Below are 12672 nucleotides of genomic sequence, written 5' to 3'. Positions count from 1 at the left end.
AATTTAATTTCTAGGTTAAAAAAATGTGCATATAAATTCAAGAGAAAATATTACGCAATTTAATGGAGTGCAGCATTTATCAAGCTGAACGAAGCTCTTTAGCTTCTCACGCACATTTATTTTTATTGTCTTGTGGCTGCCGTTTTCGTTTACGTTTTCCGTTGTTTTTTTCACATTTTTTTATGTGGTAATTTTTGACGCCTTCCGTTTTGTGCGCGATAAGCAAAAACCCCAAAACCCCGAAAAAAAAACAAAATACAAAATACAGAAACTCATGCCTAGATTATGGCAGACCTTAATGTACACATTTGAATGCTATTATCACAATACGCTGGTCTGATAGGCAACCACAGCAACAACAATAATGACAACAACAACCAGCCACAGAAAGCCACTCATTGTCTGTGTTATGTCTGTCTGTATGCCTGCCTGTTTCTGTGTATTTGTGCGTCGCTTATTTCCAAGCAATTTACTTTAATTCGTCGCATTTTAGAGTGTATAGAGAGAGGCATATGGCTGGAACGACAGACAGACAGACAGACACTAGAGTCATCAGTTGACTAAAAACACTTGCCACGCCCTCAGGCAACCTGCCATACACCTGCCCTGCTCTGTTTTGCTTGTGTGTGTAGTCCGGATAATACTGTTTTATTGAGCGCAATCATCATCAGCTGGCAAAGTCAAGCTCTTCCATGTGTAGCAGATTTTTCGGGTGCTGTAGGTTATTTTGTAATTGCAATTATGGTTAAATTTACGTAGAGCAAATTGAAAACTGCTGCAAATTAATCGAGAGAGAGTGGGTTGGCTTTTCAATTTCCCCAACAAGGATTACCAAAAAAAGTCAATAGCCATTAAGCTTTTAAATCGATTATTTCGCAAAGTTGTTGAAAGAGGAGCAGGAGATTTATGCACACTTTTTTGTAGCTGAAATAAAAATGCATTCTCTCACATTGAAATGCTGTGTAATAAAATCGACAACAAATATTTAAACGATGATGAAAATAAATCTTTAAAGCAAGCAAAAATCTTGGCTTTATAAACGGTTTGAGCGACCCTCGCTCAAGCATAAACTAGATTGTGTCAGGCTGTCAATTTGGTAAACTTAATTGCAGCAAATTGGCTTGGGTTAGGTTACTTTCGGGTCACGTTCTAATGGCCAATTTCAATGCGCAGAGTTTGTGTGTGCGAGCGAAGCGGCCAACAGCAAAAAACTTTGGCAAAATGTGCGCCATCAACGGCGAAAAGTGATTGTCAAGTGTGACCAGCGGCATAAAGCATAAAAAGCAAAACCCCCACAAAAAAGAGGAAGCAAAGAGAAAAAAAAGGAGAAATAAAATCCTGTGAGAAACGTGCGTGCGCGGTTGCAACAAAAATGTCGAATCCGTCGATGCCGCCACGTCGCCTGGCGCCCGGTGCCGCAACGCCTGTGGTTCCATCTCGCCTAACCAGAACCGGGACAGCTTCAGCAGCAGCTCCTCCAGCTGCCACAGCTGCGCTAACTGCTCGGTTGAGCGGTGGCAGCAACACTGTGACCAGCAGTGCGATAACTTTGGAGCAAGCAGCAGCTGAAACGATGGCAACGCCACCATTGATGCAACCCATGGCAGCCACATCCTGTCCGGATTCGCCCATACGCCGCGTTTCGTCCAGCTTGAAAAACTCTGCACTGGATTTTGCGTCGCGTTTTTTCAACAAATGCAAAGCGGCCACATTCACTGTGGACGGTGCCACCTACACAATTGGTGAGTACACTCAGAGCGTAGCACAACGAAAAACTAAAAGGCATTCGAGTGCGTATTCAAGGCAAAACAAAAAATACGCCAAATACAAATACCAATACAAAGGCACAAAGGTCAACAAGTGTCTGGTGACCAAAAACGCAAAACAACAAAAACAAAAAAAGGAAAGGTATAAATACAGAGCTTTCCTCTCGCGCTTGATTGAAAGGATGCAACATGGCAAATTGATACTTTTTTCACCCTCTTTTTGGTGCAACTTTCTTTGTCTCACATTTTTTAAGTGTGTGTGTGTTTGTGTGTGTGACTGACATTGTACGCAAGGTCGTCGTTTGACATTGGCCCCAAAGTCTGCTCTCCAGGTGTGGGTTTGTGTGTGCAATTTTCATTTTATTTCGTTTACTTTGCTTTTGTTCACCTTTTTGTATTGATTTTGCTGCACCGAAAACGTAATTCGATGATGAACAACGACGACAAGCTCTGTCACTGTCAGTCCCATCAAGAGCTGTGCAAAAGGTTGCATGCAACTCAAATTATATTTTCGACATTTAATATATCTACTTCAATGATTTATACAATTTTAATAGGTTTCAATTGATTGCAATATCTGGCTTTGATGTCCTTGCAATAATTTTCTAATTCGCAAACAATTAATGCCAATGATTTTCCTCTGGCGCCAAACAGCTCTAATTTCAGCCTGCAAATCAATGTATTTTCACGCCTTTGGATAATAGTGTTTATTATCAAATAATTGTTTTTAATTATACTATTTGCTCGTTCAAATTATTTTGTCACGCTTAGTCAATAATATTTGTATTTAATCGTAGTTTTACAAAATACGCTAATTATAAAAAAATCAAATTAAAATGTAAATACTTTACGCATTTGTATATGATATTAATTAGCGGAGTTGTGTGTATTTAAATATGGAAGTATTTCACTGAATAATTCAATAAAATACGAATATACCAAATAACAAATATACATGTATATTGAGTTCACATTTGTAGATATTCGGCATTCATAACTCGTATTCATATTTGCATATAATAATGTTAAATTGATTTAATTTTTTTTTTAAATATTGAAGTATTTCTCTGAGTTCGAATGTAATTCAATGAAAATATAAATTTATATCAATTTCATATTTATAGATATTTGGCACTGATATTTCGTTGCCTTTATACATATTTCTCCAATACAGAAAGTTCTTATCTCCGATTAACCTCAACAAATTTGCATATTGAAAACAAAGAGCAAATCTTTGTTTGATCTCAAACACAATTCCATTTGTAGAGCTCATCTAATAACATAGCATTTACACTCAATGACACTTATAAATAATTGTTATTTATTTTCGATTCATTGACCGCAGACAAACGTTGTGTCTGGCAAACTATTTGGAAATTAATTACGAAACGAAATTTAATTACGCACACAAGAGCATTTCTACTTCTATTTATTCATATGCGGGCTTCGAGTGGACCACAGTCACTTTGGTTTAAAGCAAAGCAAAGTCACTTTAGATATTGCTGACATAAATTTCAAGTACTACACAGAAAATTTGCAAACTGTGGAGCAAACACGTGTCGAGGCGTTAAAGCCTTACGGCAGCTCTGTGGCATGTGGCAAGTGGCAAGTGATATGACCGAAAAGATAACTGGGCTGAGCTCGTATTTGATTTGATGCGGCACGCAACAACAAGGAAGCCAGGTTGCTCCCATGGGGCACATCTCGGGCAGATTTTGGCTCTGACTTAAGCGGATTTGTAGGGACTTGGGAAGTGTGTGTGTGTGTATGTGCCTTAAAATCTGCGATAAATCGATTCATATTGATACTTTGATAAGGAATGCTTACGCCTGATTGATGCCACAATCCATACGCTTAATTATAATCGATGTCAAATTACCGGATGCCGGTCAAACACTGGAATTTTAATGATATTATTTATGCATATTCAAAACGAGCGGAATGAATTTCTGCTTCTTTTGGTCATATCGATTGCCACACAGCACTTAACGCTTTTTAATGATGTCATTTGAAATGCCATTTAAAGTTTATCGAAGCGCACAGCGCAATTAAAGGATGGCAACTGCTATTGTATTGCGTTTTTTTTTTTTTTTTGTTGCGCCTCCAGGACTCTAAGGACCTGGCTGCATGAAAGGCAATGTGCAACAACAGCAGGGAAAGTAAGGCAAGCAATGAGAAATTGCCAAGTTACTGGAGTCTTGAGGGACTTTGCTTTTGCTTTTGCTTTGTCGCATCCGGACCAACGCAAAGTGCATCAGCTGTGACATCAATTAAAACTTGTTCGTGTGTGTGTGTGTGTGTGTGTGCGAGAGAGTGTCCTGGCAATTTCCAGAGGCGTAATGCAATTAAAATTGCACCAAAAGCAAAGCAATCTCCTAGGCATTACGCTGTCCAGCTCCAACATGTGCTCACTTCTTAAAAGTCTTTATTAATAAGCCTTCAATGGCGTGAAGCTTCCTTTTTTTTTGGAGGAAGGGACATACTTCTCGCTCGTTTAATCTTTAATTGCTGATTTCTGTATGCACAAGTGGCCGGAACCAAGGCGCAAGCAGGCAACAAACCAGGCAAGCTGCCAAGTGCCCAAGTTGCGAGAGACAGCAACAGGAAACCAGGAAACACAAACTGAACTCAACTGCGAACTGCTGCAACTAGGGTGTGTCTTGTGTCTTCCTCGACAAGACTGGTTTTTCCACCTTCACTTGCTGTGCTCTTGTCGTGTGTACTTTTGCCTGTCGAGCGGAAATTGCATTGTCAACGCCAGATGTGAGACAGTCAACTATTTTCAGTTGTCCTCCTCCTCCTCCTCCTCCACCTCTATGCGAGGTTGTGCCCAGTTCTTAGCCCCAGTGACCGACCAGGTCCCGGACACGCTGCTCGTTCGTTGTCATAGATGCGCAAATTAAAAATAATGACAAGCAAAGTGCAAGAGACTTGCCCAAAGACCGAAGACACAATACACTCTACACCTACGAAATGTCTATTGTAAAATTACTCAAATTGGCCAAGGAAAAGGCAGGGGGAGAATAATTGCAAAAGGGGCGAAAGTTCAAAACTCTATTAAAGGTTATTACTTTCAGCAGTTAGTAGCAATGGGTATAAAAGTAATAACAATAATAGTGACAGCTCATTTAAAGCTGGAGGAAAAGTAGAACTCATTAAAACAACTTGTAATATATTTGAATTAAACACAATTTACAAGTTAATGTGTTTACTTAAACATCAGATATTACCTTGTATATTTAGAAATGTATGTATTAAAATCTGAATTTTTATTGTAAACAAAAGTACATAGATAAAAGACAATATATAGAAAACATTATAATTAATTCGAAGATTCAATATTGGATTAAAAGCAAATGTATTTGTTAATAAAACAGATATTACTTTGCATATTTAAGCACTGCAATATTTAGAAGTGTTTGCAATAAAATTAAAAATATTTTGTTATTTATTGCTATGGAATAAGTAGCTTGAGATAAAACAAATAGAAAACAATTCAATAAATTATATAAAATTCACTTTGAAAGTAAATGTATTTATTTAAATATTAGTTTATAGACGCTCTGAAATATTTACAGATTAATGCAAAAAGCACAATTTTGACTTATAAAAATTAAAGTCAGCATAGTAGCAAGTGATTGAAAAAAGTGCACTTTGCAAGTAAATGTGTTTATTAAAATATCTGATATTATTTTTTTTATAAATTAATAAATTTAAAACGAAAAAAGTTTCTGCTAATAATTACAACTTAATTAGCACAGTTTGAATTTGCCACAACAAAACTCAGTATTAAGAATATTACATTAAATTATGATAGTAAATATTTTAATAAAATACAATTTACAAGTAAATATATTTATTGAAATATGTTATATTCATTTTATTATTTACCCACAGCAATATTCACAAATTTGTGCATTAAAATCCAAATTAAATATTCCTTCACCATAAACGACTTTAGGGTAATAAAATATGCATGTCATACACAAAATGAATAAACACTGAAATGGGCTTTTTCGAATGCATTTCCGGTACATTTAGCACAAACATCAGACGACAAATACTATGTTGCCAAGAGCATTGACTGAATAATGTACGAGTAATTGCTAAAAGCATAAATTGCACACAAAAACAGCAAGCAAATATGCCTTGAAATAAGAGTTAGTCAATGAATGAGAAAGTGTATGAGAAGCAATCAGAGCGAGATTGTTAAGCAGAAGTTCATTGACGATTTGATTCAGCTTGATTGCAAAATCGAGCAATGGCCTTAGTCTCAGCCTCAGTTTCAGTCACAGTCTCAGTCTCAGTCTGAATCGCACTAGTTGCTTTTCCACACTGTTGCACGTCGCACGTTTGCGTGCTTTCTCTTTCTGTCTATCGCTCATTAATCAGCAAAAGGGCGACAATTGCAACACCATTTGGTTGCACGGCAACCATGGCATTGATTTAGTTTGCCATCTGCACAGCACAGACGCGGTAAATAACCTGTTGCACACTTTGCTCGAGAATTTATCGATTGAGTGTGGGAAAGGGAAGAAGCGAGACTGTGTGAAAGATGTGAAAAATGAAAGAAATGAAAATCGATTTCACGCTCAAATTGATTTGGCTTTTATTGCAGGGGCCATTTAATTTATGGCAACCGGCTGCCATAAAAGCCGAGCCACACACACACACTCGCAGACAAAGCGAGACATAAGGAGAGCGAGAGAACAATGCGCATAAGAATTTTCGCTTGGCAATTTTAGGGCTTATAAATTTAAATTGCGGCTCAGACGGCGCACAGAGTCCCCAAAAAAAACGTATATACGAAATTGGAACACACAAGAAAATTCCACGGGCCTCGAGGTGACGACCTATCCAAGCTGCTCTAACATCATGTAAATGCTGTTCTTGCTGTCGGTATTCGGTAGTCGGTTGTTGATTGTTGTTTGTGTTGTAGCTGCTGGTAACATTGATTTTCTGCTATGCTGCTAAATGCCAGACACAGAGCAACATCTCCCTCGCCTTACACTCTTTATGCCTGTCAGCAGGGGCACACACACATCCATTATTATGTTGTGGGTGCTGTGGGAAAAAGTGAATTTTTGGCCTCGCAACACTCTCTGTTTCTACCAGCTTATGGTTGCTGCGACTGCTGTCGAAATTCTGTTGAGGTTTGCGGGCATATTTTGGCAAAAATGTTTTTGTACCAGCAGCAGCAACAGCAGCAGCAGCAGCGGAAAGTATGTAGATACAGTAGGAAACAGACTCGACTCGACTCGACACAACTCTTCTGGCATCCTTTACTTCCTGGTTGTTGTCATTCAGACTGCTCGCTGTTGGCAATTTGTTTCGAATTTGGCATTAATTTTTCACACAGGACACAGGAAATTGAAATGTTCCCATAACGGGAAGTCGTTAACTTGCCAAAAATGGGCGACAATATTTGATGTCTGTCGCTGTTGCTCTTCGCTGTTTGCCTGTTTCGGGCATCAAAATATTTTACAGTTTTAGTCAACGGCTTAAAACTCAATTAAAAGTTTATTAGTCACTTGTGCAACAACAAGAGCAAAGTTAGCATAAATTGTGGCTAAAATTCTGCTAATCGAATTAAGCCACCTGCAAAGTTTTCATACAATTTTTGACACACACACACAAGAGCGAGCAAGTGAGCGAACGAGCGAGTTAAATACTTAAACAAAACTTGAACAGCATCCAATCAGCTGAAGATAAACTCCAAGAAATAAATGAAAATGCGGCGGAGACTAAACGCGGCCTACTCCTTAGGCTTAATGGTGTCTGTATTCAATTTAATTGCCATCATTTCCTGCGCTCCATTTCGTCGTCCAGGTGGCAAACTTCAATCAGCGGAAATTGAAACGCAAACTCAGCGTAGATATCTCTCTGACTCGCTCTCACTCTCACTCTCGCTGTCACTGTCTCTTTTTTGATACTCTGAACCCAAATGCGTAAGCATTCGGTATTCAGTATTCAGTATCCAGAACCCTCCTAATCGAAAGTGAAACGTGTGAAGCCAATGGCCAGCAATGAAAACGAAAGCTGTTACCGTTGCCAGTTTGCGCTGCCATCGTCCCTCTTCTGTGAGTGTGTATATATACAGACTTTTGTTAGTTTAACAATCTATCCGCTGGTATCATATTTATTTTATTGCCAGCCTCGCTTTTGGCGTAGATCGAACAGCAATAGCAACAACAACAGCAACGGCAACGGCGACGGCAACCACTTGGGAACAGAAAACAGAGCAACACACAGAGAGCTGAAACACGACAAGAAGCAGTTGGCCACATGAATTCCGACAGCAAAAACACCCAAATACGAAAAAATAGAGGGGAACAAAATAAAAGAAACTTGTTGTTGTTTATTTTAAGCTATAAAAAACAGAACGAAAAAATTTAATTTAAAAAGCAACTCGATTGACGTGCGAACAGCTCAGCACTGCAATTGTATTTGTATCTGTGTCTCTGTGTTGTGTGTGTGGGAAACCAAAAAGTTGTTTACTTTTGAACAATTGAATCAACAAAAGGCTCTCTGGCACGCCTCACGTGCTTTACGATTTTGTGGACAGAGTGTGAGTATCGGAGGATTCATCATGAATGAAACTGCAAAATTTCATTCCAATCACACATGGCATTCACTTATTAATCAAAAGCTGTTCTGTTCATGTTCTTTCTTTTTGTAATTCACTGATGTGCATATGGATTTTTTCTCTGTGGCTTTTATTGCCATTTCTTTGAAAAGTTGTTTGTTGATTTTTGGAAAAGTCATTCGATTGCAATTAAATTCCTATAATTGAAAGGAATATCAAAGTAGGAAGAGAGTATTATTTTTATGACTTCTCTACTTTCTCTACTTGAGTTTTCCCAACCAATAAATATTCTAAAGTCACGTGGTCGAATATCAAATGACAATTCTGTTCTGCATTTGATTTAATGCTTCCTTTTATCTTTTCAATTTAACTTTTACTCATTTATTAAACTCTATCGAACTGATCGCTTCTTACAATGACAACTTCAATTTAGTGAATACGTATGCGTACTACGTATACGCAATTTAGTCAACTCGCTAAAAGAATGCACTCTCATCAGAGTAGCTTTCTGCTACTCGACCTAATTGAATCTGAAGGCCATCAGTATCAGCATCTCCGATATACTCTGCGGTTGAGTTGTGGAGCATTTGGATCATCAATCAAGCGCGCATATTGCATACTTCATACTTCATACATCTGCTGTCAGCATCAGCAATATTTTATCAATTTACTGAAACACTTTCTCATGCCCACTCAAAGTGAAAGTAACAACGGCGGCGGCTGCTTCTTTGGGCCAGCTGCCCGGACTGGTTCTCTGTATAAATTATGATGGCAATCATCGGTGACTTTTATTTAAGTTGAGGCGCTGCTCCCCAAGGAACTGTTTGGTCCGCCATTCCATCCTTCGGAAAAATTTGAGCAGCGAAAAATAAAGGCAAAAAGCTGACAAAAACAATAACACAGCAGGTGATACTTTTTATAGGCTTGCTTTTCTTTTTATAGCCTGCTTCTCTTTTTCTTTTTTTTTTTTTGTTGGCCGATTGCTACTACGTGGCGAAGTTGTTGCCGTTCATTAAGCACCTGGCAAACGTCGTGTTCTGTCTTCCTTTTCGTTTTTTTTTTATTTCTGTCTGTCCAGCACTTTAAGTGCGGGCGCGCAAATAAAATTTGTTCAACTTCAATTTAAAGTTCGAGTTCGAGTTCGAGTTCTTGCTCGACGCTGTTTTTGTTGAATGCATTTGGGCAAAGGCAACTTTATGCCCAGCTGCATTTGGCAGAAAGGCGAGTAACCTTCCGTTCTCCTCCCTTGGCCCCATCATCAGCTTCTTTGCAATGTGCTGAGGCGTGGCCAACACACAATGGACTTACCTTGTTTAGCACTCAGCTAAAAGTTTGTTGCTGCTGCCGTGTTTATTGAATTTTCGCGAGCTAACCTAACTAAAAAAAAAAGCAAAAAGTAAAAGAAAACTGAAAACGGGAGTTGGAAACGCGCACGCATAATGGAAAAGTGGCGCTAAAATTACGGATAGTATGCTATAACGAATGCCTTTGAGCTCTTTCGCTGTAAGTCGAGCAACAGTTTTTCCGAGAACTCAGCCAAACACGTTTATTCGTATTGCTTCTAAGTCCGCTTATCACTCTTTTTGGTCGCACTCGGTTCTTATACGATTGTAAATCGCGTTTTCCATTTTACATAATTTGTTGCTTGCGGCGTTTCTTAGCCAAGTTTCATCAAACAGCGCGCGCGTGCAACTTTGTGGCAACTTTGTCTGCACACATAGCAAACAGTTGAGGCGAGTTTAGACTGGGGAAAACTGTAAACTGACGGATTGAGACACATTTCGTCCGAAATGAAACGTAATAAAGTTATAATGTAATTTTAACACTTTGCTATACAAATCGATCGTAAAGTAATGAAACATTTTAGTTGCCACCATAAATAGATTGCAACATTGATATATTTTTAGTAGGGTATCTGTTAGTTATGCTTCTTCATCGACTTGCAGAATATCACTTTGCTTAGTCAAACAACTATTTTCGTCGCGCTTGCTTTGGGTTGAGTTCGCTTTCGTTCCGAGTTCGCCGCGTTGCCTTAGGAGCCACAAATAAACGACATCGCCGACACACACGCTAAGCGGGATTAGATAGAAGGGGCGGGTGTTAAGACAACTACTAGTTTATAGTATAACAGGACTTGCTGCAGTGCTTAGCTGATAGACATCAGCTAATTGAAACAAGTGCGCCAAAAAGGTAGGCATCATAAAATAAACCAAGCTTATGTGTAGAAAAAATATAATTATAGCATTCTATGGACTGGATTGTAAGCCAGATTAGAGGAAAATTGTGAGAATAAAAAATGATTTTGTATTCTACAAATAGTTTGTAAGTTAGAAAATTAAGATTGAATCTTGAATCACTTTAAATCTGTAAATTTTATTATTTCGAACAGTTTTAATATTTTTATTTTCTTACTTTATTAACTTTCTAATAATAATTTATTTTTAATTGAAATCTCAATTATTGGCCTATTATTTATTTACGATTTAACTAATTTGAATTCTAATTAAGCCGTTTTAGCTGAAAGGCAGACATCATAGAATAAACAAAGCTTATGTATAGAACCAAATATAGCATTTAATGGACTGAATAAACGAGAGCTCAGAAAAAAACTATGTAAATTAAAACATATTATACTTTTAATCAAAATGTATTCTAATTTGACTTATTTTAAATATTTGCCTAATATTTATTTATGTTCCAACTAACACAAATTCTAGCTAAGCTCTTTTATATAAAATACATTTAATTTGTTTGCAACAAATTCAGCCCCAAAGCACACACAATTTATCTACTTCAATAAAATCCCCTTAATTAAATTCTTTTCAATGTCATTTATCTCGCAGACATCAAATCCCGCCTATTAGCTTTCGCTAAGTGTATACGTATTGTCTTCACGCATAGCACAAAGAGCTCTATTAAATTTTCCGCATTAGTTTGTCTATCATAAATGTCGACGTTTTTTAATGCATTGTAAACCTAATAAGAATGTAATTACCTGCAGTGCTTAGCTATAAAAAGGAAAGCAAAAGATAAATAAAATGACCTCCAACGTTTGCCTTTGCCTGGGCCCACGCTGCGTATGCGTTACATTTTGTTTCGCTTTTGTTTGCTTTTCTCTCTCTCTCTCTGTCTCTTGTTGCTTGTTGCTCAGCGTTATTTAGCACAGTTTTCTTGTTTTTTATGTGCTACACAAATCAAATTTATGCGATGGCCAACGATTTGAGATGGCACCGCGTTGAGCTTGCCCCAAAAGCAATTCCCAATAACTGAATTCTTCTCTACATTTCCCCTCATCCAATTCCGTTTCTGTTTCATATATGACCGCACTTGCAGTTACGTGTTTTGAAATTTGATTTGGATGCCATTGCCCGCGGCGGCATCTGGTCTTGCTGTTACACAGTTGCTGCTGCTATTATTATTATTACTATTTTGTACGATATTTGTATGTGTATTGAACTCTCTCTGACTTCTAGCCCCCTATCTCACACACCATTGCACTGAGAGCTGCACACGTTTTGCTGCGCAAATTGAAATTAAATTGCAAACTTTAAAAGTTTATGGCCAGTCGAAGCTTCAACAACTCACTTAGCAGGACAGCTAGCTACGAGCGGAATCTGGCGAGACTTGCAAGTCAAACTTTGCTGTGGATGTTAGCCAAGAGCAGAGTCAAAACATTGCGGCTCTGACTCTCTGGCCTTTTGAACATTGTTTTTCCATTCGCATTCACATGTGTGTATTGTCGATTATTTGTTTGTTTTTCAGCTGTAATCACAACCGAAATCACTTTTATTGTTGACTGCACTCAATTATTTATATATACATACTACGTAAATAACATATATATATATCGTTTTTCGTTTGTTTATTGCGAAATTTCTTTTGATTTGAAACGTTCTGTTTAAAACCAAAAATAAAACCAAAACAGTGTATTTTAATGATATGTGGGCAGCATAATAATCCACTTCTCTAATCATATGTATGTGGGTCATCAGGCATCAGGCAGTAACCCAAATTGTCCAATGAAGCGATTTCGTAACTTTTTTCACTCGCAATCCAGTCAGATTAGATCACATCCCTCGACTTTTTTTTGTTGTTCTTCTTTTGCAAATTCAACAGGGTGTTTGCTCTAAGTAGTTGCGATAATCTCTGTGCAAGTGAGTTGCTGCTTACAAACTTGAGCTCAATTCGCAGCAAGCAAACTTGGCAACTATTCGCAAAACTTTATAATTCCATTATAAATCTATACAAATTGAGAAATTGTCTTGCCAATGTATACTTTTTAAGTAGTTTTTGTCGTTCCATTGATAGATAGGCGCTGTT

General features: G+C 37.8%; 1 protein-coding gene across 2 annotated transcripts in view; it reads left to right on the top strand.

The window, feature by feature from the left end:
* The first annotated feature begins 1357 nt into the window (after positions 1-1357).
* Positions 1358-12672, top strand: part of LOC133843727 (dual specificity calcium/calmodulin-dependent 3',5'-cyclic nucleotide phosphodiesterase 1) — a 99262-nt gene continuing 87947 nt past the window's right edge. For both annotated transcript variants that reach the window (XM_062277438.1, XM_062277413.1), the window contains exon 1: positions 1358-1742. In XM_062277438.1, coding sequence (XP_062133422.1) covers positions 1373-1742 — 370 coding nt within the window. In that variant the 5' untranslated portion in view covers positions 1358-1372. The remainder of the gene's footprint in view (positions 1743-12672) is intronic.

This window comes from Drosophila sulfurigaster, chromosome 2L (assembly GCF_023558435.1).
Source record: "Drosophila sulfurigaster albostrigata strain 15112-1811.04 chromosome 2L, ASM2355843v2, whole genome shotgun sequence".
Classification (NCBI taxonomy): Eukaryota; Metazoa; Arthropoda; class Insecta; order Diptera; family Drosophilidae; genus Drosophila; species Drosophila sulfurigaster.
Note: the sequence above shows the minus strand (reverse complement) of the source record. Positions and strands in the feature narration are given on the sequence as shown.